This window comes from Martes martes, assembly GCF_963455335.1.
Source record: "Martes martes genome assembly, chromosome: 17".
Lineage (NCBI taxonomy): Eukaryota > Metazoa > Chordata > Mammalia > Carnivora > Mustelidae > Martes > Martes martes.
Genome location: NC_137905.1, coordinates 58,793,576 through 58,820,703, shown reverse-complemented (window position 1 = coordinate 58,820,703; position 27,128 = coordinate 58,793,576). Strand labels below are relative to the sequence as shown.

The 27,128-nt window shown below is 47.2% G+C and overlaps 1 protein-coding gene across 1 annotated transcript; it reads right to left on the bottom strand.

The window, feature by feature from the left end:
* Positions 1–746: 746 nt before the first annotated feature.
* Positions 747–27,128, bottom strand: LOC308358473 (uncharacterized protein; the record flags this gene model as incomplete). Its single annotated transcript, XM_080828650.1, has 4 exons — positions 747–4,113; positions 5,581–5,707; positions 8,670–8,908; positions 27,008–27,128. 4 exons carry the CDS (start codon positions 27,126–27,128, stop codon positions 2,633–2,635), a joined length of 1,968 nt encoding a protein of 655 aa, XP_080684776.1. The 3' UTR covers positions 747–2,632.

The window sequence follows — 27,128 nt, the reverse complement described above, 5'->3', positions numbered from 1 at the left end:
AGATGCGGATGGCCCCCATAAGATTTGCTAAGGCCACCGTAACACATTACTTTGGAGTGGGTGGCTTAAACAACAGAAGTGTATTTTCTCACAAATCTGGAGGCTAGATATGAGAGATCAGAGTGTCAGCAGCACTGAATTCTCCTGACACTTCTCTCCTTGGCTTGTGGGTGGGCATTTTCTTCCTGTCTTCACATGATCTTCCCTCTGTCTGTCTGCGTACCAATTTCCTCTCGATGACACTAGTCACAGTGGATTAGTGTCCACAGTATCGCCTTTATTTTACCTTTTTAAAAACCCTATTTCCACACTCAGTGACATTCTGAGGTACTGGAGATTAGGACCTCAACGTATCATTTTGGGAACATACAATTCAGCCCATAACTAATACATCTTTTCACAGGGAGCTATCAGGGAAGAGTTCTCATGAGAATGACCTCATTTAAACAGTCCTGAAATTGCAGCCCTGTAACTCAGGCATTGTGCTCTGAGGTATTAACACAAGAGAAATGAAACATACCCATATAAAGAATCATAAATTTAAGAATCAAATGCCTATAATAAGTGATAAAGCCCCAAACCAGAAACAACTCAAAATTCTGAAAAAGACGAGTAAATAAACAAATAGTGGTTAATCCACAGAACATTACATTTCTTGACAATATCAAAATAATGAACTAATTACACAGGTCCATTGACAAATCTCAAAATAAATAATATACCACATAAGGACACGCAAGGGAAAAAAAACTCAAAACATTTTATTTTCAATCATGTAAAATTGCAGAAAATACATATTAATCTACGTAGAAGAAAGTGAATCAACGTTTGCCTGGAGGGCAGAGAGAAAGGCATAATAATTAAAGGGCACGAATGAATACAGGGTGATGCATACGCACATTGCTATGACTGTGATGATGGTTTCACGGGTTTATATGAATGTCAAAAATCATCAAATGGAACAATGTAAATATGGCCAATTTATTATTTATTAACTATTCCAAAAAGGCATTACAATATAAAAAAAGTTTTCAAAAAAGAGTTTGGCAAACCCCACCATATCCCTCGTAAGGCCCTGGGAGCCGCACCTTGCCTCGGCGGCAGCAAATACAGGAGCACAACAAAAGCCACGTCCGCCTGAGTCACCGGGAAAGCAAGCTGCGTAAAGCCTGCACTGCTGGACTGAGATCCTCCTTCCTTCTACCTTTGTTTTCCTTCCTGTGCTGCAATGACCTTAAGGTGCACATTGCAGAGAAGCTACAGGAATCCATAAAACTGTTAGACTCCTTTTTAGAGAGAAGGCGTGCAAGTGAGAGAATGCGGATGTGTGGGGGTGCACAGGGAGAAGGGAGAGGATCCCAAGCAGGCTCCTCACTGAGGATTGATCTGTGTGCAGGGCCTGATCTTACAACCCTGAGCTCCTCACCTGAGTCGAAACCAAGAATCGGACACTTAACCAACTGAGCCACCCAGGAGCCCCCCATTAGATGCTTTTTCTAAGGCCCTCAGCTACACAAGATTCATAATTCAGAAGGATCTGAGAATTTCTGTACTGGCTCATCCTTCCCAGCCATACTGACCGAACAACAGCAGGCAGCCTTTAAAAGAGGCACATTTTAGCCAGTTTGTCGTGTTCTATTGGCCTCTCTGTTAATCCACCGTTTGTGTACAGTTTTGATCCCCCTATCCTCTTTCAGCCAGTGACACTACCACACAGAATTCTGGGCATTAGAGTACATCACTCCTTTGCAGGGCCTGGGAACATTCCCTGCACCAGCGCTGGGCACAATGCAATAACCCCTGCAAACAAGAGAACAATTCTATGTTGTTCCCAGAAGTACCAGAGGTTGTTACAACTGCCCTCTCTTTGGGGCAAGTGCCGACACCATGAAACATCCTGCATCCAGGCTACAATCTAACCACAAAACCTTACAGAATCTTCTTAGAAGCCTTGGGCAACAATGCAAACAAGGGCCAAATTAGAGAGAGGACTACCATCCTTCCATCCCCTTGGAGCACACAAAGATTGGGGCGCCCACAGCACCTGTTAACTCCTGTCATTCTGAAACCACCCCATGAAGTGAATCTAATCCTTAAGATAAAGGTGACTTACACAACAAGGCCTTTGTTATAACATAAACCAGAATACAGAGGAAGGCTGTTCCCTGGTTGGTGAGTTGGAGGCTGCAGATTTCATCACAAGAGTCATCAGACCAATAATATCCCTTAAAAAGCTGACTTTTCAGGCTACCAGCAGAACTCAGATGGAGTCCTCTGGAACACAACGGAGTCATCCACGCCCTAACTAATCAGAGAGAAAAGAATGAGTACCCTGGCTTTTCACATTTACCCAGGGAATGGGAAAACACTAAGGTTTACTTTGCTGAACACGTCACTGTGGCTAAACGACACACATGCGGGCACCCGCAGGGGAGAGGTGAATGGTTGCTGCTACAGAATCAACGTAATAAAAACTCACATGGGCCTGAGCTGAAACATGCAACACGGTTCTACATACCTGGAATTTATTTTGATGTCTGGATGTATGAGGCTCAATTCAGGCAGATGGTACCCTCAAAAGAGATCTCCTCGACGTTGTTATACTGAACAAGGAAATGCATTTGCTACATATCTAAGTTGTATTTCCCATGTGAACTGTGTGGTAATCAATGAGGTAAGGGCTTCGGCTAATGGCTTTCTCACTCATATTTATAATGCCCAATCCACTATGAACTCTCTGGTGTCGAGTGAGGCCAGAGCTCTTACTGAAGGATTTCCCACATTGGTTACACTTATACGGCCTTTCTCCAGTGTGAACTCTCCGGTGGTCACTGAAGTTGGAGCTTCGCCTAAAGGACTTCCCACACTCACTGCACTCATATGGCCTTTCTCCAGTGTGAACTCTCTGATGCTTAAGGAGTGCAGAGCTTTGGCTAAACGATTTTCCACATTTGCTGCACTCATAAGGCCTTTCTCCAGTGTGAACTCTCAGATGGAGAACAAGACTGCAATTCTGGCTAAAAGATTTCCTACATTCACTGCACTCATAAGGCTTTGATCCCGTGTGGACTTTCTGGTGTTTTAAAAGACTGGAATTGTAGGTAAAGGACTTCCCACATTCACTGCACTCATAGGGCCGTTCTCCAGTATGAACGGTATGGTGCTGCAGGAGTGCAGAGCTTTGATTAAAGGACTTCCCACATTCACTGCACTCATAGGGCTTTTCTCCAGTGTGAATTCTCTGATGTTGAATGAGGTTGGATCTTTGACTGAAGGATTTGCCACATTCTCCACACTCAAATGGCCTTTCTCCAGTGTGAACCTTCCGATGGTTATTGAGGCTGTAGCTTTGGCTGAAAGATTTCCCACATTCACTGCACTCATAAGGCCTTTCTCCAGTGTGAACTCTCCGATGCTGAAAGAGGTTGGAGCTCTGGCTAAAGGATTTTCCACATTCCCCACACTCATAAGGCCTTTCTCCCGTGTGAACTCTCTGGTGTTTAATAAGGCTAGAGTTATGGCTAAAAGATTTCCCACATTCACTGCACATGTAACATCTTTCTCGAGGGCGAACCCTCTGGTGTTGAACGAATGTCTGCTTGTGGCTGAAAGCTTCTGTGCCGTCTCCCCAGGGGTGGTGAGTTCTTCCCACGTGGAAGGCCGCCCCCCATTCAGTTCCATTGTTAGACTTCTCTCCGGTATGTGTGGCCTGTTGCTGGAGGGTTCCTGAGGTGGCCAAGAAGTCCTTCCCAATCTCCCCACAGATAAAGGGCTTCCCTGACACCGGCAAGCTGCAGCTCTCGGCCACTGAAGCTCTGCTCATGTGGTTTTTGAAGGGCTTTTCACTCATGTGCTGCTTGAGCTGCTGCTGAAGGTTTTCACCGAAATAAAATCTTTTCCCATGTGTCCCACCAGTGTACAGTTTCTCACTGAATTGTGTTTCCTGGTGTTCAGCCGTGTGAAAATTGTCCTTCAAGACCAGACCACACACCTCACAGGGGTTGGCCTTCTGGGGGAAAAGACCTGTCTTGGGAGTCCTGACCTGTGACACTCTTTCTACAGAAACGCTCTGCTCAGAACGTGCCTCCTCATCCTCTGCTCCATGCCAACAACCTGAAAGCAGGAAATGCTGGTGAAGTGCACGGTGACATTCGTGGGTAGGCAGCCACTACCCAGGTGTGTCTAACAAACCCAGAAACGAGTCCATGAGATTGTTTATAGGATAGGAGGTTTGAGTTCAGGCTGAGGCTGAGATGCTTAGCTGTACCGGGCCACTACCGATCACAAAATGTGGGCTCAGGGGCACTTGTGAGGTGAAATAAACACACTGAGGAGAGACAAGGTCTACACATAACTTTCAACAGGACATAGTCTGTCACATAGAAGGGTGTGTTCAGGCTCAGGAAAATTCGACAGTGAAAGAGAGACTGTGTGTGCAAGAATCTGTGTGCACCGCATGACACAAAACACAGGAGCCAATGAGGAGAGGCCCCACATGAAGCAGTGATTGAAATGGTCAAGATGTACAGTTCAGGGGCACCTGGGTGGCTCAGTGGGTTAAGCCACTGCCTTCGGCTCAGGTCATGATCTCAGAGTCCTGGGATCGAGCCCCGCATCGGGCTCTCTGCTCAGCAGGGAGCCTGCTTCCCCCCCCCCCCCACTCTCTCTCTCTCTGCCTGCCTCTCTGCCTACTTGTGATCCCTGTGTGTCAAATAAATAAATAAAATCTTTAAAAAAAAAAAAAAAAAAAGATGTACAGTTCAGAGAGGTGCGGATTAGCCCTGGGCGGGAAGTAAGAGTACAAGTGATGACCAGCAGTTGACCAGTCACCTATGTGTGAAGACCGGAAGGAAAGGCAGGTATGAAGTCTGGGGGCCACGGTCATTACCAACAAAAGACCAGTAACGAATAGGAAGTTTCTGGTATGATGTGCACACAGCCCTGATGTCTTGCTCTCCCCTAGATGTCACTGTTCCGAGCCGGGCTGTGAACCACAACGGACTCTCCACCACAGCCCCGAGATGAGCAGCTATGTGGCCCCTGGATGATCCAGGTGCTAATAAGGGGAAGACGTGAGAGATAAGGGGCCAGCACTGGCCAAGAACAGCTCAGCACATGCAGCGCACAGGAAAGAAAACTATTATAAAGACAACTTCCAAGGAGGATCTTGCAAGAACAGACCGTGATCTACATAACCATGATGGTCAGTGATGGCAATTTCTGGCCCAAGAAGGAATGAGGAAATGTCAGCTGGAGGAAGAAAGTGGAACCTGGGATACTCGGGTGCTCTGTAACTGGAAGTCACCTGCCAGAGAGAGGGCAGCAAAGTGGGAGCCACTGGGCTGACTGGAACACTCCTGACCCTGGTTCCTTCCCTGGGAGGCTTGGGAGTCGCAGGTGCTGGGGCTGCTCAAGGAGGAGGCAGGGCACATACCTCAGCCCAGCCAGCAACACTGCCACTCAAGGAAGTGGAGAAGGAAGCAGAGACCACAATCCTGATGGGAGGACAGACCAGCCCTTGGGGAAAAAGGGAAACGGAGAGACTAGCTCAGGGGACAGAGGCAGGTGTGAGGACCTTACCCAGGGAGGTTATAAGCGCCAAGTTCTCCAGCATCACATCCTGGTACAGGTGTCTCTGAGCCTCATCAAGAAGATCCCATTCCTCCCAGGAGAAGGACACGGCAATGTCCTCAAAGGTCACAATACCCTGGCAAGATGGAGACAGATGAAACCATAAACAGCCTCTCCCTCAAAGACGACAATCCATCCCCTCCACATCTACCCCTCACCCATCCTTTCCTAAGCATCCAACACAGAAGAGAAACCAGGCCCTAGCACCAGTGGTGCCACTGTCTCCTCACAGGCCCACTGATCACGGGCACCACCCATCAGTAAGATGAGGCAGGCGGATAACAAGGTACCAAACAAGGGTCTGGCACAGAGGCATTCACCCATTTCTGCTACGCAATTCCCCTAGTACCGACAAGCCACCCAGCTCTCAAGCCCAGGGCCCAGGGGCATCAGGCACACTCCCTCCACAAGTACATATCATTCCTTAGATGGCACATTCCCACGTTGCAGACACTGCCACCTGCCTGTGGCTGCCACCAGCTTCTTGCCCTGCATACCTTAGGCAACTCTCTGGCCTTACAGTTATAGATGATTTCATTTCAATCACCTCCTCTTCACCCCATGGTGAAGAAGGGACTGTGTGCTAGGGTGACAGGGATGGCCAAACACAGAACACCTAACACTGGCCACATGAGGTCGAGAGCACTTTTCTAACCATATATATTCACAGCGTGGGAGAGAAGGACGCCACACTGGGCCACACGGGGGTGACAGTCTGGGAAAGAGTTAACAGCTGGTGGTTGTGAGATCCAAGCTTTGTAATATCGACACAAAGAGGTACCCGTTTCCCCTGGGAAGATGCCACTGACTTATCTGAGGAATTCCATGGGCAGGTAAGGAGCTGAAACCAACTAGAGAGGGATAGGCCCCTGAGCCCCTCGATAAAAACGGTATTTGGTTAGATCTTAGTTCTGGGGGCAGAGTGGGGAGCAGAAGCAGCACTCTGGCCACCTGAGCCCCTCAGAGTTTTCAGACATCAGTGTCACACATAATATCGGGTCTTGGTTTTAGACCTTGCACCACAACCTGACGACAGCATCTCTGCAAATTCGAATGGGATTGAATGTGACTACTGACTTCCCAGGACGCCCACTAGCCTCACAGCCCCAAATCCTCCTAAGAAGCCTTCACTGCTCGGGTCTGTTCCTTGCTTCAGACGTATGGATCTCAGACACCCACGGCCCTATTCCACGAGGTGCTGCACTGCCATCCCCAAAGCAGTCACGATCTTCCTCTGCCCACCTAACCCTCATTCAAAGCCCAGCTCCATTGACAGTTCACCCCAGGCCTTAGTGACTCTCACAAATGACCACATTTGCCCTTGACCTTATCTTCCTGGCTGAACGAAACAGCCCAGGCCCCAACAAAGCCCTCACAAAATCCTGGTGAGTGCACAGAGCGGTGCAGAGACCAACTCTGGTCTGCACGACATCTCACCTCGGTTATCCCTTGCCTCTGTGTCTACCTCATTCGCGTCCACTTTTGCGTTGGAAGCTTGGCCACCTGCCAGACTACCCTGTCCCTGACACACACTCCTTTCAGGGACATATACCTGCTTCATTTGTGTTTGTGAAGGCTCTACCCATCACCCGGGTACCCAGACAAGAGACGCAGTCCACAGTCCCATCCTCCCCTGCCTGGTTCCCCATTAGCTTTATAATCATAACCTGAAGATTACCCCTCCTGATCGGTAACATCCTGAATCCTCCAACCTCAACCTCCCTCAGATTCCCACACCTATGTATACAAGTGCCCACATCATGCATCAATTCAGTCGTCTCTGAAACACCCCAAACTCTCAATATACCTAAATCAAAGCTCCTAACACCCCCTCCCCATAGTGAATATTACTACCACATTCTTCATCTTAGATGATGGACCCTCCAGTCCTACAGCTGCTAAGACCTAAAACACTGGGGTCATCCCTGAGTCCTGTATTCACTCCTTCTCCCTTATCAGAGAATCTAGTTGCCCATTTACTTATCTTTTTTTTTTTTTTTTAATTTTATTTATTTGACAGAGAGAGGAAACACAAGCAGGGGGAGTAGAAGAGGGAGAAGCAGGCTTCCCGCCCAGCAGGGAGCTGGATGCAGGGCTCCATCCCAGCACCCTGGCATCATGACCTGAGCCAAGGCAGACGCCCCCTAGTTGCCCATTTAAAACACGCATCCAGAATCCAACACTTTTCCTAAGCCACACCTCTAGTCCATTAACTCTCACCCCGGCTTTGGCAGCAGCCTGCAGCCTGGTCCTCCTTCCTCCTCCCTGTCTCGCTGTCTGTTCTACACTCGGCAGCCAGCCCAAATCTGCTAAGACCTTAAGATCACTTTCTCCCTCTGAGTCACACCTCCCATCACTTCCAGAACATACACCAACCTCTCAGTCATTCTAGTCTTGATTCCAGCCCTCTGCTCTTTGTTCCCACCTAAAAGGACACCTGCGGTTTTCTGAACACTCAGTTCAGTCACCTGTAAACATATGCGTATCTCGGAACAAGTGCCTAGTGCATCGGTTGCCAGAAATGGGATCATTTCTATATAAAGCCTGAGATGGACTTGGGATCCTCTGTTTGGGATTTCCCTAGGGCCCCCACACCCAGGCCTAGGGGAACAGGCCTTAAGCGCCCCAGGACATCATAATCCAGAGAATATGCAGGCGGTGGCCAGGGCCACCAGCGGTTGAGACACCCCCCCACCAGCCTGTGTAAGTTCCACAGCACCTCTGCCGCAATGGGAAACCGTGCTGAGGCTGGCAATGGAGGGACGGGGTCCACGCCAGGGTTCGCTGGGCTCCCGTCACCCGTACCTCAGGTGACCTCCCGCGGCTCAGTGCTGTGCCTCAGTGCTGTGTCCCCTCTTGCCAACTGTGCCGCCTGAACTAAGATCCAACTTCCCAGGGCCTCAATGTCCTCTTCACTGCCCTCGGTCTGCTCTCCCTCTAAACCGCCTTCGGGAAACTTTTAAATCCCAAACGGAGATCCGGTCCCTCCCTCGGCCAAAGTCCCCTTGGCGTCCAGAGTCCTCACGAAGGTCCCGCACCTCGGCCCGCCAGCGCAGGCGTGGCTCCGCCTCACGCTCCGTCCCCTGAGGGCAGAATCCTCCCCCCTCAGGCCCCCTGCAGCCCCCGCCCCGGCGGCCCCTCAGCCCGGAGCCCGCTCCCGCACGCAGCCCGCCCGCGCTCCCACCCGCGCCCCCGCCCACCGGCGCCTCCCTGTCCCGGACACCGGGGCCTGGGCCGCAGGGCCGCGAGCAGGGGCCCCGCGCTCGGGCTTCGGGGTCTGAGTGGGGGAGGGCCAGGGGGACGAGCGCTTACCTCAGCCGAGTCCCTGGGCGCGGCCGCCGCCATCGGACTCGGTGACGGAGAGGACACCCAGGCCGGCGGTCCCCGTCCCGGTCCCCGCGCGGGGCAGCCCGGGCGATGTCGCCTGCCGCGGACCCAACTGTGTGCGGCGGGAGCAGCGCCTCCCCTCGCGCCTTCTCGGTTAGTCACCGCGAACCTGAACCTGCGCTTCAGAACATTAGCGGACGAACAAGCGTGAAAGAGGCAAAAAGACCGCCAGGGCGATGAGGGCGGAAGTCCCGCCCCGACGTTAGGCGCACACGAGTGGCGACTTTTCCTACCTTCATTGGTCAGAGGTGCAGTCCATCGACGCGCGCTCTTCTGGGTAATGTAGTTCACAGACGCACAGGACGAGGACAAGACATTCCCATTGGCCTCTATCTAGGAGGAAAGGGCACGTCCCCTTAAGCGCTCTGGAGATTGGGGTCTTCCGTCCCAGGCCAGAGGGGAAGTGGTGCCTGCAACTGATCACAAAGGTGTTTGTAGACATTATTTCAGACCCCTTGATTCTCAGCGTGGTTCCAAAGCTAAAAACGTTTCATATGCTCCCAAAGGCTACAGATCCAAATGCACATATCATTCTATAGAGTCATTTGTATCTAAAATATGTCCCTGGAAGCAGAACCTCGTAAACGTTATCATCCCACAAGTCAAATACACCCAGTAGCATTAGAACAGTTTTGTTGGTCTGGACAAGGTAGAAATACTTTGTATAGGGCCATGACAGAGAAGATAGAGGATGAATGTGAGGCCACCCTGAAGCAGGAGTTTAAAAAAAAAATGCACCCATAGAAGACATCTCTCTAATCTGATCATTAATTTTTGCATCCAATTCATTGAACAATACTTTTATCCATTTAATATCTTACTTTATGTCCTAGCATAAACCCAGTTCCTTGTAGAAATCTAACATCCACCAAAAAAAGAACAATGTAATAAATGTTGTTTGGGAAGGCGACAACAGCTGCAGTGTTCCAAGATGGGGCATGTGTACAAAGGCTGCTCTCCTTTCCCAAGGAATTGGGGTACTTAAAACCAGGACATCTCATTGTCTGGAAGTGATTATCATTTCTCCTGCAGGGACTGTTTTCCACAGGGAATTGGTATTACCTCAGAACTACAGTTGCAAAATGCAAATTACAGAAAGCTATTACCAGTGGCTATGTAGTGATTCAGAGGTGGTGGAAGACAGAGCTTTGATGAAACATCAGTGGATGGGGGAAGAGTTAAGACCTCAGAGAAGATTTAGCAGTGATGTCTGAGAACAGGAATATTTAGGTTGAACACATGACCAGAATGGTCACTCTGATGAAAACATTGTGCAGTATCAGTGGAGGAAAGAAACAATGTAGACAGAGTAGACAGAATTATACAAATACACAGAGAAGCTGAGGCTTACTGTATAGTGTTATCCTTTTAGAATTGTATCTGCACACGTGTGTGTCATTCTGTCTGGGTCCTGAATTCAAATTGGTTTCTAGAAAAGTTGTTTGTGGTAAAAAATGAAGACATGCTCTGTATACAGATCTGTACTATGCTTTTCTCACTTAACTATATATCTTGGACAGCCTAAAGCCACTTCCTCATTTTATATCTGCACGTATTAGACCTAAACCCGACTCTTTAAAGATGCTGAGCATTTCACTGTCCTGCTCCATAGCTGGCCAACTAGTTGGTCCAGTTAATCTCTCTCCTATTTGCCCCCAAGGTCCTTCCTCCAAGCCCACAGAAAACTCTGCAGAGACTTCTAGGTTAGTCCCTTGTCTACCTGGCCACTCCTAGAGGTCTCCTGTACTGAGAACTCGGCCAGGTATTAAAGGTATTAAGGCCAGGAGGCTGGTGACACTAACACAAGCCTCAGGTTCCAGATCCCTATGGTTGGGGTGCTGTTCGGTCTTGGTGCACTCCTTACAGTCCAGAAAGCAGAAGCAAGGTCCACATCATACTCGCTGTATCCTGAGTGCTGTGCCTCAATGCTGTGTCCATAAGAGAGTATAGCTCAATCAAAGGATAGTTCACCTGCCAGATGCATACCAAGCCAATAAAGGACTGACCCCCAGCTTCCAAAGTGAGGAAAAATTGGCTACTTATGGGTGCGGCACCACCAAGGAGAACAGGGAGCTAACGCTCAAACTCCTGAACTCCCTGATGGGAGGAGGGATCTCTGGAGGTGGACGCTATTGACTGGGAGCCCATGAAGTCATCTTAACAGATGCTGGGTGTTCTTTCATCTGGTCCCACGGAGGTTTGTTCTATCTCATAAGACTTAAAATCTGAAAAATAGGGTCACCTGGGTGGCTCAGTGGGTTAAGCCTCTGCCTTCGGCTCAGGTCATGATCTCAGGGTCCTGGGATCGAGCCCCACATCGAGCGCTCTGCTCAGTGGGGGGTCTGCTTCTCCCTCCCTCTCTGCCTGCCTGCTTGTGATCTCTCTCTCTCTCTGTGCCAAATAAATAAATAAAATCTAAAAAAAAAAAATCCCTACAGATTTAGACAGAATGTCTTTTAATCCCAAGAAATGCAGGTACACGTTTCTGTACAACACAGCAGAATGGTGGAAATTTCTTACATATGAATCAAAATCACGTGGAAGCTTGTTAAAACAGATACTTGGGCCTGATCCGCAAAGTGCGTGATTCAGTATATCTGGGTCTGGGATTCAGAATGTGCGTTTCAAAAGTCCAGAGGTGACACTGTGGGCGAAGGTCCAGGGATCAAACTGTGAAAATCAGAATTCTAGGAACGGTGAGGTTGACTGGTCCCAGGCCCCACCCAGCCCCCCACGGTGATTTGCAGGTTCTGAGAAACAGAGCCAGGATTTCTCACACACATGCCCTGAGTGTTATCTGTACTGAACGAAGACAAGGAAAGGCCAACTGGCCGTGAGTCCCAGGCCCTCCACTGCTGAGACCCATTTGCCTGCCCCGACGGAATAACCTAAACAACTGTTTTATACTGCCCAGAGCTTCCTGCAAACATATCCATGAGGCTCACCCCTTAATTTCAACTGTTTTCTCCTCTGACTAAAGAGGCCCCCTTATTGGGCTGAGTATTATTACATTCTATACTTAGCTCTCAGGAGACTCACCTTGTCTTCCCTTCCACTTTGCCTGCCACTTTCTGGCATAGGACATATTTCTTCAATTACTCTTTTCGATTCCTGGTCTTTCTTTCTCGAAAACAACACAAGTCCCAGAATGCAAGGGTCTTTGTCTCTCTTAGGACCCAAAGTCCTCCATGCACCTAGAATAAGCGCCTAAAACCAAATTTTTGTACACTGATCATCAGGGAGACCAAAAATAAACATTTCTATTTCCCTCAAATTGTATACTTCTGCGTACTCTAAATGTCCCCTTTAACTCTTTTTCCATGAGGTTATTGCTCAGACTTTACAAGAATGGAGATTTGCATTTTGGAGACAAAATTTCAGATTGATCATCCTGGTCATATCCGCAGCTTGTTCGGGTGTGTTCTCAGCCATCACTGCTAAAATGTCTCTGAGGTCTTACATTTTCTCACCTTCTACAGATGTTTCACCAAAGTTGTTATTATTATTTTAGATTTTATTTATTTACTTGACAGAGAGAGAGATAGTGAGAGAGGGAATGCAAGCAGGGAGACTGGGAGGGGGAGATGTAGGTTTCCCACCCGGTAAGGAGCCTGATGCAGGGCTGGATCCCAGGATCCTGGGATCATGACCTGAGCCGAAGGCAGAGGCTTAACCACTGAACCACCCAGGTGCCCCACCAAAGTTCTTTCTGCCACCAACTTAGAAGCACTACATAAACATCGATATTAGCTTTTAATTTTACAACTGTTTTCCTGAGATTATATCAATTCTTCAAGTACAATAGTCCAGGGGCACCTGGGTTGCTTAGTGGGTTAAGCCTCTGCTTTCAGCTCAGGTCATGATCTCAGGGTCCTGGGATCGAGCCCCGTACCTGGCTCCCTGCTCAGCAAGAAGCTTGCTTCTCCCTCTCAATCTGCCTGCCTCTCTGGCTACTTGTGATCTGTGTCAAACAAATAAAATCTTAAAAAAAAAAAACTAACAGTCCATGGATCATCTCGAAATGACAATCAGTTTGCAGCAGTGGAACAATAAATTTAAGATATTCCCAGTATCTCCAGGTAGAAAGACTCTGCGGACATGCTTCAGCTTGGAACACTGCAGCCACCGTACCACACCAAAATAGCACTTTTCTCATTGATGTCTTTTTAAGAATAATATTATATTCCTAAAAGGAACTGAATGTAATCTGGGTATCAAGTAAGGCATTAAATGGATAAAGTGTTTCTCAGTGAATGGGACAGAATAGTTGACTCTAAGGAAGATGTTTTCTTCAAAATACAAAGATCTGTTAAAGAAAAATTATTGGGTCACCTGGGTGGCTCAGGCGTCTGCCTTCAGCTCAGGTAATGATCTCAGGGTCCTGGGATCCAGCCTGTCTGGCTTGCAACTCAGGAGGGAGTCAGCCCACACACAGACTCTCTATCTCAAATAAATAAATAAAATCGTCAAAAAAAAGAAAGAAAAATTATTATTATTATTTTTAAAGATTTTATTTATTTGTCAGAGAGAGAGAGAGAGCGAGCGAGCACAGGCAGACAGAGTGGCAGAGGGAGAAGCAGGCTCCCCACCAAGCAAGGAGCCCGATGTGGGACTCGATCCCAGGACACTGGGATCATGACCCGAGCCGAAGGCAGCCGCTTAACCAACTGAGCCACCCAGGCGTCCCAAGAAAGAAAAATTATTAAGACACTTGATGAAAGAGTAGTGAAGACTTTGTTCAGGAGCATTTCCAGAGATGCAGGGACAATGGGAACCTGCAGTAAGGGGAGGCCACACTGACCTCCTTTAGCCATAGTTCTAGCCTCATTAAGCACCGAAAAGTGCACGCTGGAGAAAGGCTATAGGAGGACAGTGACTTTGGGAAACGGTCACTGGGTCTTCCATTTCAGTGACCATTCAAATATTCACACTGAAACGGCTCTATGAGTATCTGAATGTGGGATATTCTTTACCTACGAGTCCAAACTCCTAAAACGCTACCGGGTCCCCCTCGATGAAGGCCCGTGAGTGTGGAGAATGTGGAAAATGGCTAACCAAAGGCTAACCTCACCACACTCCAGAGAACTCACAGTAGTGAAAGGCGTTACAAAAGCCTTGAAAATGAGAAAGCCTTCTACTGAGGGACTTGACCTCATAGGAGTTCACAAATTTCAAACGGGACAACTACCTTAACTGTGCAGGTATTTATTTGATGAGTGTAACAGCACCGGAGGAAATCCCTCACGCAGGTGCCATTTGCCTGTGTTGACGTTCATACATTCGAACATCGACATAAATCGCAGGTATGGAGCAGCTGCACTGCAGTCTTTGAACCTGCCCAGGGCCATATCCCAGTGTCAGGGCAATTGCTGGAGGATTAATGAGCAGCCTGAGCACTTACTCCTTCCCCACTTTTCTTCTCTGAGGAGAGGGCCTGGACCTCACAGTTTTGTCCTAGAGGACTGTTGGTGATTTGAAAAGGCGGACGGCATATCAGGGATGTATCGTCCTTGTGAAACTCTGAAGGCATTTCCCCAGCCTCCAAATCACCAACCCAGGAACAGTCTGCCTCCCATTGCTCTTGCTGTACGACAATAAAGATCATATTTTTTAAGCCACCATTAATCTTCTGTTCACTCTGTGTGTGTTGGAATTAACTGCGTTTGTGGGCATGAAGGGGTGAAGAGAGCTGTGTGCCTCAGAAGGGACTGTATGACGGCGGAAGACAGCTCTGCGGCTCTGGCCTGGTTTGCATGGCTGCTCCAAGACTTTGAGGGACGACTGCAGGGCTCTGTGGTCCTGAGTTATAGCTGGATGCCAGGATGTTTTGTGGGGTCAGCGTCTCAGCCTGAAGTGGGGGGTGTTGGGTGTTGCTGTTTTACAGCCTTCAGTGCTTTTGAGCAAACGGTCTTGTTCTCTTACTCACGGGGGTTATTGATGGTGAAGGAAGTCTGTTCTCCAGGCCCAGCAGCAGCGCCAGGGGCGTTGATCTCCTGAATTCTGTAGCCTAACCTCACTGGTTTTAAGATTATCAAGACTAGGGACACCTGGGTGGCTCAGTTGATTAAGTGGCTGCTTTCGGCTTGGGTCATGACCCCAGCGTCTTGGGATCGAGTCCCACATCGGGCTCCTTGCTTGGTGGGGAGCCTGCTTCTCCCTCAGCCTCTGCCTGCCATTCTGTTGCCTGTGCTCGCTCGCTCGCTCGCTCTGACAAAAAAATAAGTAAAAACCTTAAAAAAACAAAATGATTATAAGGACCAGGGGAATGATCGTTGGTCCAGAAACACTGGATTAACAGAGAGTGCAGGAGACCAGGTTGCAGTGTACCTGTTTGGAAAGGGCATGCACAGTGTTTAGGTGGGAGGACTGCGAAGGATGAGCAGGTAGAGAAATTCTCAGGCCCCCCGGATGGATGTATCTTGTGTAGGGCCTGTCAGGAGAAAGTACGCTATAGGTTTTGTGGATTCCTTGGTCCCTCTGGGTTGTCCACCGAAGGCATGGTTGTGCATGGCAGCGAAGCAGGGACAGGGACGGGAGAGATCTCTTGGTGCAGCCTTGAGGTCTTTGTGACTCAGCCAGTATCCATGTTGAATGAACTGGGAATGCCTTCATGGCTCACCTGTTTGTACAGGTGTCTTCTGATGAGGAGAAAGATGGTGGAGTCCGTACAGTGGCCAAACCTAATCTTCTAAAGCGTAGAGAACCCAGACTTAATTTGAACCGTGTGTTGTTAAGTTTCAGTAAGGTACAAATGACATGCAATGTCCATCATTAAATCGTACAGTTTGACACTGACTTTCACATAAGCCCATGAAGCCGTCAGTCATGATAATGCAGCTTTCCATCACCCCCACATTTCCTCTGTGTTCTTTAATAATCTCTCCTCGAGGCGGCCGCTGACTTTTCATTATAATCAATGAGTTTGCACTTTCTAGAAATTGTATGATTGAAGTTGCGAAGTGTTGTGTCCTCCTTTTCCTTGGGTCCCCTCGTGAGACACATTTATTTTACAGTTCCTCAGTGGTGCTTACACGAACAGTTCACTGTATCTACGAGATATCCATATAGCACTATTTATTTACTTATTCATCTGTTCACGGGTATTTTACGTGTTTCCACTTCTGTGGGCTGCAAGTCAATCTGCTGCAGAAGGGACGCCTGGGTGTCTCAGTCGGTTCCAAGTTCCACCTGCTGGTTCGGGCTCAGGTCACCATCTCCTGGTTGAGACTGAGCCCAGCGAGCCCGGTGTTGGGCTCCGCCCTGAGCGTGGAGCCTGCTTAAGATTCTCTCTCTCACTCCCCTCTGCCCCAGCCTCCCTCACCCCCACTGCCCCCCCCCCCCGCCCTGCTTTCCCATGCGCAGTGGTGCTTTCTTGCCCCTAAATAAACAACTATTTTAACATATGACAAATGTTATTAGTGCTCCATTTTCTCAATTTGACTCACAAATGTTGTTTCTTAAGCCACGTGTATTGCAGTTCAGATCCAGGATGTTTCCCGACGCCCTACAGTAGCTGTCTCACATGTCTGTTAACCCACGGGTCCCACTTGCCTTGTTACTGTTGGCTGAGGCCCTTGTTCATTAGAGCTTGTCGCGTCCTGGGCGCTGCCTATCGAGTCTCCGACGCTGTCCCGCCGACCACCTGCGCCCACAATCCTGCACACTAGCTAGTGAGGAGACAGGTGATGAGGTTTGTCCCCGCAGGCGTGTGTGGCGGTGACTGTCGGGATGTGGAACGGGATCTTCCTCCCCGCGTGGGTCCTCTCCGCACTCCACTACCTGAGACGTGTGCTCACCGGCACCACCATGCAGTTAATTCTGCCTCTGTCCACCCAGAGACAGCTTCCCATGGCACGGGGTAAGGGCTCAGTCCCACAGGATGACTGTCCCCTTCGCATGCCAGGCACACGTCCAGGCACAAAGCCCCCTGTGCTTCAGACTGACTGGCTACAAACCAGAGGCTCCCCGACCCTCCCTCCCTCTCACTCCATTACCTTGCTGGGGTGGCTCCCGGAACCCTGGGAAGCACGTTCACAGGCCGATGAAGAAGAACACGGGGTGAGGCGCAGAGGGGCCTCCAGGGCAGGAGCTTCTGTCCTCAGGGAACCTCAGTGTGCCACCCCCAGGCGTGTTCACAGACTTGGGGGCTCCTCAGCTGTCCCTGTTCCGGAGTATTTACAGAGCTTTCATCTCCAGCTCCAGCCCCTTCCTGGAGGCCAGTGGGTGGGGCTGTGAGTTCCAAGCCTCTAATCCCCGCCCTTTCTGAGGGCCACGCCCCACGCTGCTTCTGCTTCGGGACCCCACCCTAACACACCTCTTTAGCATAAATTCAGGTGGGCTCCAAAGGGGCTCCTTAGGAATGACACAAGGTACTCCCATCACTCGGGAGATAACAAGGGTTGTAGGCGCTCTGTGCCAGCAACAGGGCACCGGGGACCAAGACCAGATATATTTCTTACACCACATTATTGAATAGATATTAAGGCGGAATGTGATGTGCACCAGGAATCAGCTAAGAAATTACAAAGACTTGCAGGAAAAAATCTCACCCGTGTTATACAAAAAGCAGATAGAACCCATTACATACATATTTAGAAGAGAAATAGACCGTGTCCTCAAGTAAGGTCACTTGAGAGCGTCATCTTCACACAGAGTTTATCCTAACTTCATGTTTGTAATTGGGGTGACCATGTGTGTTAGTTTATTCACCTTATTCAAAGGAAAAAGAAACTTACTTGCATGACAGCAAGTACTTTCTGGAATTAAACAACACAGGTCACGAACACAAGAGTAAGGGAGCTCTGGTGGCCAAAGGCCTGTGTAGTCTTCAAAGGGATTAGGAGGTGCTTATAATTTCTCTAAACTAAATGTTGTGAGAAAAGAGAGGGGGAGAGTCTCTCCTCTTAATCAACAGGGAGAATTGAGACTCTTATTTTTAATCTGCATTTCACATAGCTGAAAACACAGAGGACACCTGACATTCTACCAACTGACGGATCTACCTAAGAAGATACCCTAACGAAATAATCTCTCAGGTAAGCAACTTGGGAGTCCAATTTGCATTCGGAAGCCTATTTGGAAGAAGTATAAAATGAGAGCCACAGGTTAACCAGAATTATTCCTTTTCGTCCTGTGTATAAACAGTATTTGCAGGGTCCACTTAGGAACTCTGGCATTAAGTACTTTATTATACGCTCAAAACATCCTCCCTGGTATTTTGTTTTCAACTCTGTCTCTCTTTATCCTATTTGCAGACCTCCTGTTCTTAGTCTCCTTCAATCTGCAGAATTCTGAGCTGGCCAAAATTCTTAAGTGTCACTTGAGTATATACCTTTGTGCAGGAGACACATATCTGGAGAATGGACACTCAACTTGGTTTTGTTAAAGTCTGTGGCATCATCAAAGACTTCTCAAATTCCACAATGGAGAAGAAAAACTTGTTGAATCATTCATTCATGTCTTCTGCATACACATACAGGAATCCCTCTCCATCATTGATTGCACCAAGAGATGCAAAAACATGATTGGAACAAGTCTAAAGACCTGATCTGGAAAAGATTTGAAAGTTAATGAAAACTTAAGGCCTAAGATCAAATGAAAAATAAAACTCATTTCAAGTCTCCTTATTGATATATGAAGAAGGGAGTGTCTTAACACAGCATGAAGAAAGTTAACTACTAAGTTTCTAATGCTTTACAAGGGATGAGCTCTTCACACTGCCAAAGGTATCAGGCTCACAGTTATTTTACAGAAAAAATTGTCAAGCTGTGATTCTGAATCATCGCTCCACTTCTAGATCATCAGATAAGCACCACCTCTTCTCAGGCACTATCCTCTTTGCAATATTCTTCCCGACACTCTACACTCAGCGAATGTTTTCTTCATCCTCAGTCTAGTTCTTCTTGTACTTTATCATATACACCTAGCTGACCTTCCAGAATTTATAACTTAAATTGCATAATAATTTGTATAGATGTAGGTTTATAGATTGTATTGGATAGTACACAAATTTGGCTTTTTTTTTTAAGATTTTATTTTTTATTATTTATTTGACAGACACAGATCACAAGTAGGCAGTGAGGCAGGCAGAGAGAGAGAGAGAGAGAAAGAGAGAGGAAGAAGCAGGCTCCCTGCTGAGCAGAGAGCCCCATGTGGGGCTCGATCCCAGGACCCTGGGATCATGACCTGAGCTGAAGGCAGAGGCTTTAACCCACTGAGCCACCCAGGTTCCCCAGCTTTTTATTTTTTTAAAGATTTTATTTATTTATTTGACAGAGAGGGAGGAAACACAAGCAGGGGGAGTGGGAGAGGGAGAAGCAGGCTCCCTGTTGAGCAAGGAGTCCAGCTTGGGGCTTGATCTCAGGGCCCTAGGATCATGACCTGAGCTGAAGGCAGATGCTTAACGACTGAGCCACCCAGGCGCACCCAAATTTAGCTTTTTAAAAAAATTCTGCCAAAGCTACAAGGCATGCAGGGAAGTTTTTTTTTTTTTTTTTGCAGGGAAGATTTTTAGAAGGTGAGCATATTAAATGGAATCAAGAGATTCAATCAGCCAAATAGAGGATATGGCAAATTTTGATGGACAAAATGCTTATAACTTTATCCAATAAATAAAAAAGAACTGGCTTCCTTATTGCCCACAGTAGCCACGGTGGCTACGAGTTTACTGCAGTGGGCTTCAGGTGCTCTCCACCTGTGGCTTGGTGAAGACTGTAGTTCCTGTGTGACACAGTGGAGACCATGGAAAAAGGCTAGTTATCATCACACCTTCTGGATTCCAGGATACACGTTTTTTCATTGAACGTAATGAAATTCTACAATTTTGTGAGTGGGATTCCAGAAGCAACCGGTATAACTTTAGTAAATTGCACTAATTGGTGAAGCTGAGTTAGCAGGAAATCCAGAAGGCTTTATTAGAACACCGGCAATATTTCAATCCATCAAGATGGACTGTCTACTTTCTCTGATGATCCTGAAAATAATTATGAAAAAACAATGGCTATCCTGCAAATTAAAGCTGGACTATAGTTAAAAGAACTGGTACGATTAATGTGTGATGGTCCCTGGAAGAAGTATCTGAGCCTTCATAAGGCACTTACTGATCAGTCTTCCAAAGGAACTCATAACAAGTAATCTTTTATTTCTCCAAACACGAAATGTGTTGTCTTCAGAGGAAAATAAGTTAATAAACATAGTCTGTATTCTTGCTCTGAGATGAAAGGAAAGATCCTTTTCCATTGCTGTTTCTCAGTGTTCAGATTAAGGTTTTTGCATGATTTCAATCTTTTATTTTTCCATTACCTGTATCGAAGTATAATTGGCAAATGAAACTGTAATACAGTTAAAGTGATGATTTCATATATGTATACACTGACAAGGGAAGATTAAGACTTTTAATTTGGGAACTTCAGCTTTGTATTAAGAAAGTTAAAAAAAATTTTTAAATGCGGAGAAATTGGGATTTGTAAACTTCTGAAGAAGTAACTTTAAGGGGCACCTGGGTGGCTCAGTGGGTTAATGCCTCTGCCTTCATCTCAGGTCATGATCTCAGGGTCCTGGGATAGAGCCCCACATCGGGCTCTTTGCTCCGTGGGGAGCCTGCTTCCTCCTCTCTCTGCCTACTTGTGATCTCTCTCTGTCAAATAAATAAATATGTTCTTAAAAAAAAGGGGGGGGGCACCTGGGTGGCTCAGTTGGTTGAGTGACTGCTTTCGGCTCAGGTCATGATCCTGGGAGTCCCAGGATTGAGTCCCGCCTAGGCTCCCTGTTCAGCAGGGAGTCTACTTCTCCCTCTGACCTTTTCCCCTTTCATATTCTCTCTCTCACATAAATAAATAAAATCTTTCTCTCTCTCTGCCTGCTGCTCTGCCTATCTGTGATCTCTCTGTCAAATAAATAAATCTTTAAAAATAAATAAATAAAAGGGGCGCCTCGGTGGATCAGTGGGTTGAGCCTCTGCCTTCATCTCAGGTCATGATCTCGGGGTCCTGGGATCAAGCCCCACATGGGGCTCCCTGCTCAGCGGGGAGCCTGCTTTCCCCTCTTTCTCTGCCTGCTGCTCTACTTGTGATCTCTCTCTGCCAAATAAATAAATTTAAAAATCTTTAAAAAAAAAAGGGGGGGGCGCCTGGGTGGCTCAGTGGGTTAAAGCCTCTGCCTTCGGCTCAGGTCATGATCTCAGTGTCCTGGGATTGAGCCCCCCATCGGGCTCTCTGCTCAGCAGGGAGCCTGTTCCCCTCTCTACCTGCCTCTTTGCCTACTTGAGATCTCTCTGTCAAATAAATAGATAAAATCTTTAAAAAAAAAAAAAGAAATAACTTTGAAACATTCATGTTTTATTTTTTTTTAAATACTTTATTTATTTATTTGACAGACAGAGATCACAAGTAGGCAGAGAGGCAGGCAGAGAGAGGGGGGAGCAGGCTCCCCGCTGAGCAGAGAGCCCGATGTGGGGCTCGATCCCAGGACCCTGAGATCATGACCCGAGCCAAAGGCAGAGGCCTAACCCACTGAGCCACCCAGGCGCCCCTAGAACATTCATGTTTTAATTGACAAATGGAAGCAGAGAAGTCTAACTGTGTTAAGTACCAGGAGGTACAGTTGATACATATGTTTGTACTGTAGACAGACATCTGCACTATTCAAGGGCAACTCAGAATTTTTACAGAAGAAATTACAGAAGAAATATTGAACTATATAAAATTATTAACACCTTAATTAATTTTTCAGTGAACAAAATAAAAGAGGTAAGGTGAATACTCAAAAGACACATGCATTAAAAGCCATACAATTGGTATGATTGCATTCAATCTGCCTTCAGTAGCTAATTCAATCAATAAAATTTAGCACAACATTTATATTTAAATTTTTGGTATGTATTCAAATTATCAGTTATGAAAGGCCTAATATTTTTGAAATTCTTAAGAGGTTATGCAGTGACATATCTACGTTTATATGTAAAATAACCCGCCAGTATGCATGGGGATAGAAGAACCACAACGAAAATGATGATGATGGAAGGCTGTGTGTGATAGGATTCATGGGACTTCTTAGCAGTCTTATTCACAGATATATATGTAAATAGCCATTACAAAAGTTAGAATGTCTCCTTGTATCAATAATTTTATATGTTGAAAAAGATGAATTGGAAAGGGGAGGAGGAACTTAGCTTCAGGAATGCAAACATGTATGAAAACATCAAAATTTGTATTTAAAATGTGCAGTTTGGGGTTCCTGGGTGGCTCCAGTGGGTTAAACAGCTGCCTTCAGCTCAGTTTATGATCCCAGGGTCCTGGGATTGAGCCCACATCAGGCTCCCTGCTCAGTGGGGAGCCTGCTTCTCCCTCACCCTCTGCCTGCAGCTCTGCCTGCTTGTGCTCTCTCTCTATGTCTCTGTCAAATAAATAAATAAAATCTTTAAAAAAATAAAGTAAAGGGGTGCCTGGGTGGCTCAGTGGGTTGAGCCTCTGCCTTCAGCTCAGGTCATTATCTCAGGGTCCTGGGATCGACCCCACATCGGGCTCTCTGGACGGTGGGGAGCCTGCTTCCTCCTCTCTCTCTGCCTGCCGCTCTGCCTACTTGTGATCTCTGTCTGTCAAGTAAAGAAAGAAAAATCTTAAAAAAAAAAAAAAAAGGTAAAATAAAATAAAGCATGTGTGGTTTAAGTCAAGCATACTTAAACTCTTTTTACAAAACAAATATTTAGGGGCGCCTAGGTGGCTCAGTCAGTTAAGCATCCAATTCTTGGTTTCAGGGTCTTGGGATTGAGCCCGTTGGGCTCCGTACTTAGCAGGGAGTCTGCTTTCCCTCCTTTCTCCCTCTCTCCCCCAACTCATGCACACTCTTTCTCTGAAATAAATCTTTAAAAAACAAAACAAAATAAAACAAAAACAAAAATACCCACAAATATTTAAAACTTGCCACTTACTGGTCATTTTACACTTTTATTACCTATGTTCTTAAAGTTATCTGTGGTCACGCTCTCAGTACTTTGGGAATAGAAACACAATGAGTTGCTATTGGCGTATTTTACCAACTCCGTGTTCAGTGACATCACCTCAGCAATTTGACATTTACCATGAGGGCTACCATGGCAACCAGGGGTTGCCAAAGATTAAAACCTAGGCCTGATTTAATGTGTTACTAAGTTAAGAAAGCAGAGGAGAATATGCTGATGCAGATTAACATACTCATAAGTCCGGAGCAGGTGGGCTTTCAGTTGTGAGGACAAAAAGTTGAGGGAGAAAAATTTAAATTTTTTAGAAAATTTTCTAGAAAAATTGTCTCAAAAACAATTGTTCCATGTAACAAATACAGAAGTACATAAAAAGAAAACAGGCAAAAGATTACAAGCACAAATTTTATCAAAGAAGATAAACATAGAACAAATAAATGACAAATGTTCAACATTACGAACACTTTGGGAAATGGAATTAAAACCAAAGCGACTTACCACTACATACTTGTTTCAAGGATGTCACGGAACTTGAATTGACATGTGCTACTGGTGGGAAGGCCAAAGAGCATAACCATTATAGATCAGTTTCCCACTTCTTAGAACATGAAGCGCTCACCTCCGCTCTGGCAGTTTCAGTTATTACAAGAGAAATAAAACATATCCACATAAAGAAATGAATGTAAATATTCACAGGAGCTTTATCTGTAAACACCCCAGACCTGGAAATAACCTGTATGTCCAGAACAGATGCATGGATAAAGCCATTATCCATAGAAGAGAATGCTACTCGGCAGTAATACAAAGAATTCTAACGTACCTCACGTTCAAGGGTTTTCTCCAGTGTGAACTCTCCTGTGTCTGAGGAGGTTAGATTTGCGACTAAAAGATTTCCCACATTCGCGGCACTCATAAGGTCTTTCTCCAGTGTGAACTCTCTGATGTTGAATAAGGCTAGCATTTTGGCTAAAGGATTTCCCACATTCCCCACACTCATATGGCTTTTCTCCAGAATGAACTCTCTGGTGTTGAATAAGGACAGACCGTTGCCTAAAAGATTTCTCACATTCACTGCACTCATAAGGTCTCGTGCCAGTATGAATCCACTGGTGTTGAATGAGGTCAGATTTTCGGGTAAAGGATTTTCCACATTCGTTGCACTCATAAGGTCTTTCTCCAGTGTGAACTCTCTGATGTTGAATAAGGATAAATTTGCGGGTAAAGGATTTCCCACAAACACTGCACCCAAAAGGCCTTTTTCCAGTATGAACACTCCGGTGTTGAATGAGGTTAGAGAACTGTCTAAAGGACTTCCCACATTCACTGCACTCATAAGGCCTTTCTCCACTGTGAATTCTCTGGTGTTGAATGAGTTCAGATTTGCAGCGAAAAGATTTCCCACAATCACTACACTCATAAGGCATTTCTCCACTGTGAACTCTCCCATGTCGAATGAGGTTGAAGATCTGTCCAAAGGATTTCCCACGTTCACTGCAATTATATGGCCTTTCTCCAGTGTGAACTCTCTGGTGTCGGAAAAGGCTCGAGCTTTGTCTAAAGGATTTCCCACATTCAATACACTCATAAGGCCTTTCTCTGGTGTGAACTCTATGGTGTTCGATAAGGTTGGATTTGTAGCTAAAAGATTTCCCACAATCACCACAGCCATAATGCATTCCTCTAGTGTGTAGTCTCTGGTGGTGAATGACTTTAGATCTCCGGATAAAGACTTTTCCACATTTGTTGCATTCATAAGTTCTTTCTCTAGTGTGAATTCTCCAGTGTTTTATGAAACTGAAGTTATGGGTAAGAAATTGTCCACATTCTCTGCATCCGTAAGGCTCTTTATCACTGTGAATTCTCCAGTCTTTAATAAGGCCAGAGATCTGGCTAAAGAATTTCCCACATTCACCACACTCATATGGCCTTCGTTCAGTGTGAATTCGCTGGTGCTGCACAAGTCTGTAGTTGCAGATGAAGGCTTTCCCACACTCGCCCCCCTCATAAAGCCCTTCTCCGGAGCAGACACTCCGATGTTGATCAAGTGCACAGCTGTGGCTGTTAGCTTTTCCACACTGACCCCCGTTGTACTGACTTTTCCCGCTGCGATAGGCCTCCCCACTCTGGTTGCCACCGTGTGGCTCCTCAGTGTTGGAACTGGTCTGGAGCTGAAGATGTCCCGAAGTGGCTGGGGAGCGCTCTCCAACCTTCCTACATGTGGAAGGCTGCCCTGACACACAGAAGTTGCAGCTTGTCACACACGAGGCCCTGTCCACATCTCTTTTCCAGGGCTTCTCCTGACTGCCACGCCTCTGTTGCTGGTGAAGGTCTGCATGGAAAGAGAAGCATCTCACACATGTGGCACTCAAGTATGGTTTCTGCCAAGGGTATACTGTTTGGCGCTCAGCAATGGTGTGAAGTATCTTTCGACACTGGGATACACATCTCACAGGGCTGATCTGTGCAGACAGACCTGCCTGAGAAACCCTGATCTGGGACTCTCCTACAGACAGTCTGCTCAGAAGGGGCCTCCTCATCTTCCATCCCATGCCTACAACATGAAAGCAGAAATGCTGAAGAAATGCACATTGACTTCAGTGGAAGCAGGGAAGCCCCATTTCAAAGGTGTGTCTGACACAACAAGTTGCGTCCAGGTGATTGCTCTGAGAACAAGGTAGCTGGGGGCAGGTTGAGGTAGGGGCTGCTTGGCAGTACTAAGCCTCTGAAGAGACCAGAAGAGGAGACCTCAACAGACAAGACACTAGCATAGGGTGCACCACATGGAGGAGGGGCCCCTGCCTCCTCATTCCTCCTCCAGTAGGACCTTATCTGCCAGCGACACGGGCACACTGTGTGGGAGGCTGGCTGTGGCCTGTCCCGATAAAACTCAGCTGGACCTGAATAGCAGGCTCAAGGGAAACATAAGGACATGTGCACACCTCCTGACACCCCATGCAGGTCACTGTCGGAGGACATCGTAACGGGAGCAGTGCAGAGGAACCGGCAGCCCAGGAAGGCCACCAGGGTGTGAGGAGCTGGACAAGTCACCGAAGTGTTACATACGCGGGAGAAGAGGCAGAAACAACACGTGGCTGGTGGTGCACGCACCAAAACGCTACTGAACACATGGCAAGTCGCCGGTATGATCTGAACACAGCCCTGATGTCATGCCCTCCCCCCAGCTGACACTGTTGAGGGCCAGACCTCCTCTGAGACCATCTTTGCCACGTCCGCCCTGTAAAACCAGTGTTTTCCCTGCACTCTCCACTGTGTAACTCCTCAGAACCTGAATGATGCAAGTCTTAATGAAAGACGCACAATGAGTGGCCCCCACTGGCCCCGTGCAACTTGTCATGCAGTCATATTCAGGAAAGAAAACAAAAATACAATTGAAGGAGGGTCTTACAAGAACGGCCCATGGTTCATGTGAATGATGACCATGACATGGCACAAGCAGTTGCAAAGAACTGTCAGCTAGAGGAAAGGGGCACAACTGGAAGCCAGGGATGTGGACACAGTCACCCAGCCAGGGAGAAGGCAAACAAGGTGGGATCCATTAAGTTAACTTCAAGACTCCTGACTTCCAGGGGCGCCTGGGTGGCTCAGTGGGTTAAAGCCTCTGCCTTCAGCTCGGGTCATGATCTCAGGGTCCTGGGATCGAGCCCCGCGTTGGGCTCTCTGCTCAGCAGGGAGCCTGCTGCCCCCTCTCTCTGCCTGCCTCTCTGCTTACTTGTGATCTCTGACTGTCAAATAAATAAATAAAATCTTAAAAAAAAAAAAAAAAAAAAAAGACTCCTGACTTCCAGACCCTCCCCTGCACTTTTTGAAGTAACAGGTATGAGGGATGCTTGGGGAGTTGATTGCTCCGGGCACTATACACAGCTCAGCACTGGGACCCACAGCACACATAACAAGAAAGTCACGGAAATGAGCAGAGCCCACGGTCCAGCTGTGGGAAAGAAAGAGAGAATTCTGGAGAAAAAAGGAAAAGCAGGACATCACTTCAGGACACGAGGAGCAAGGTGACAGTCTTACCCAGCGAGGCCACAAGTGCCAAGTTCTCCAGCATCACACTGCAGTACAGGCGCCTCTGAGGTTCATCAAGGAGTCCCCACTCCTCTCGGGAGAAGTACACGGCCACGTCCTCGAAGTTCAT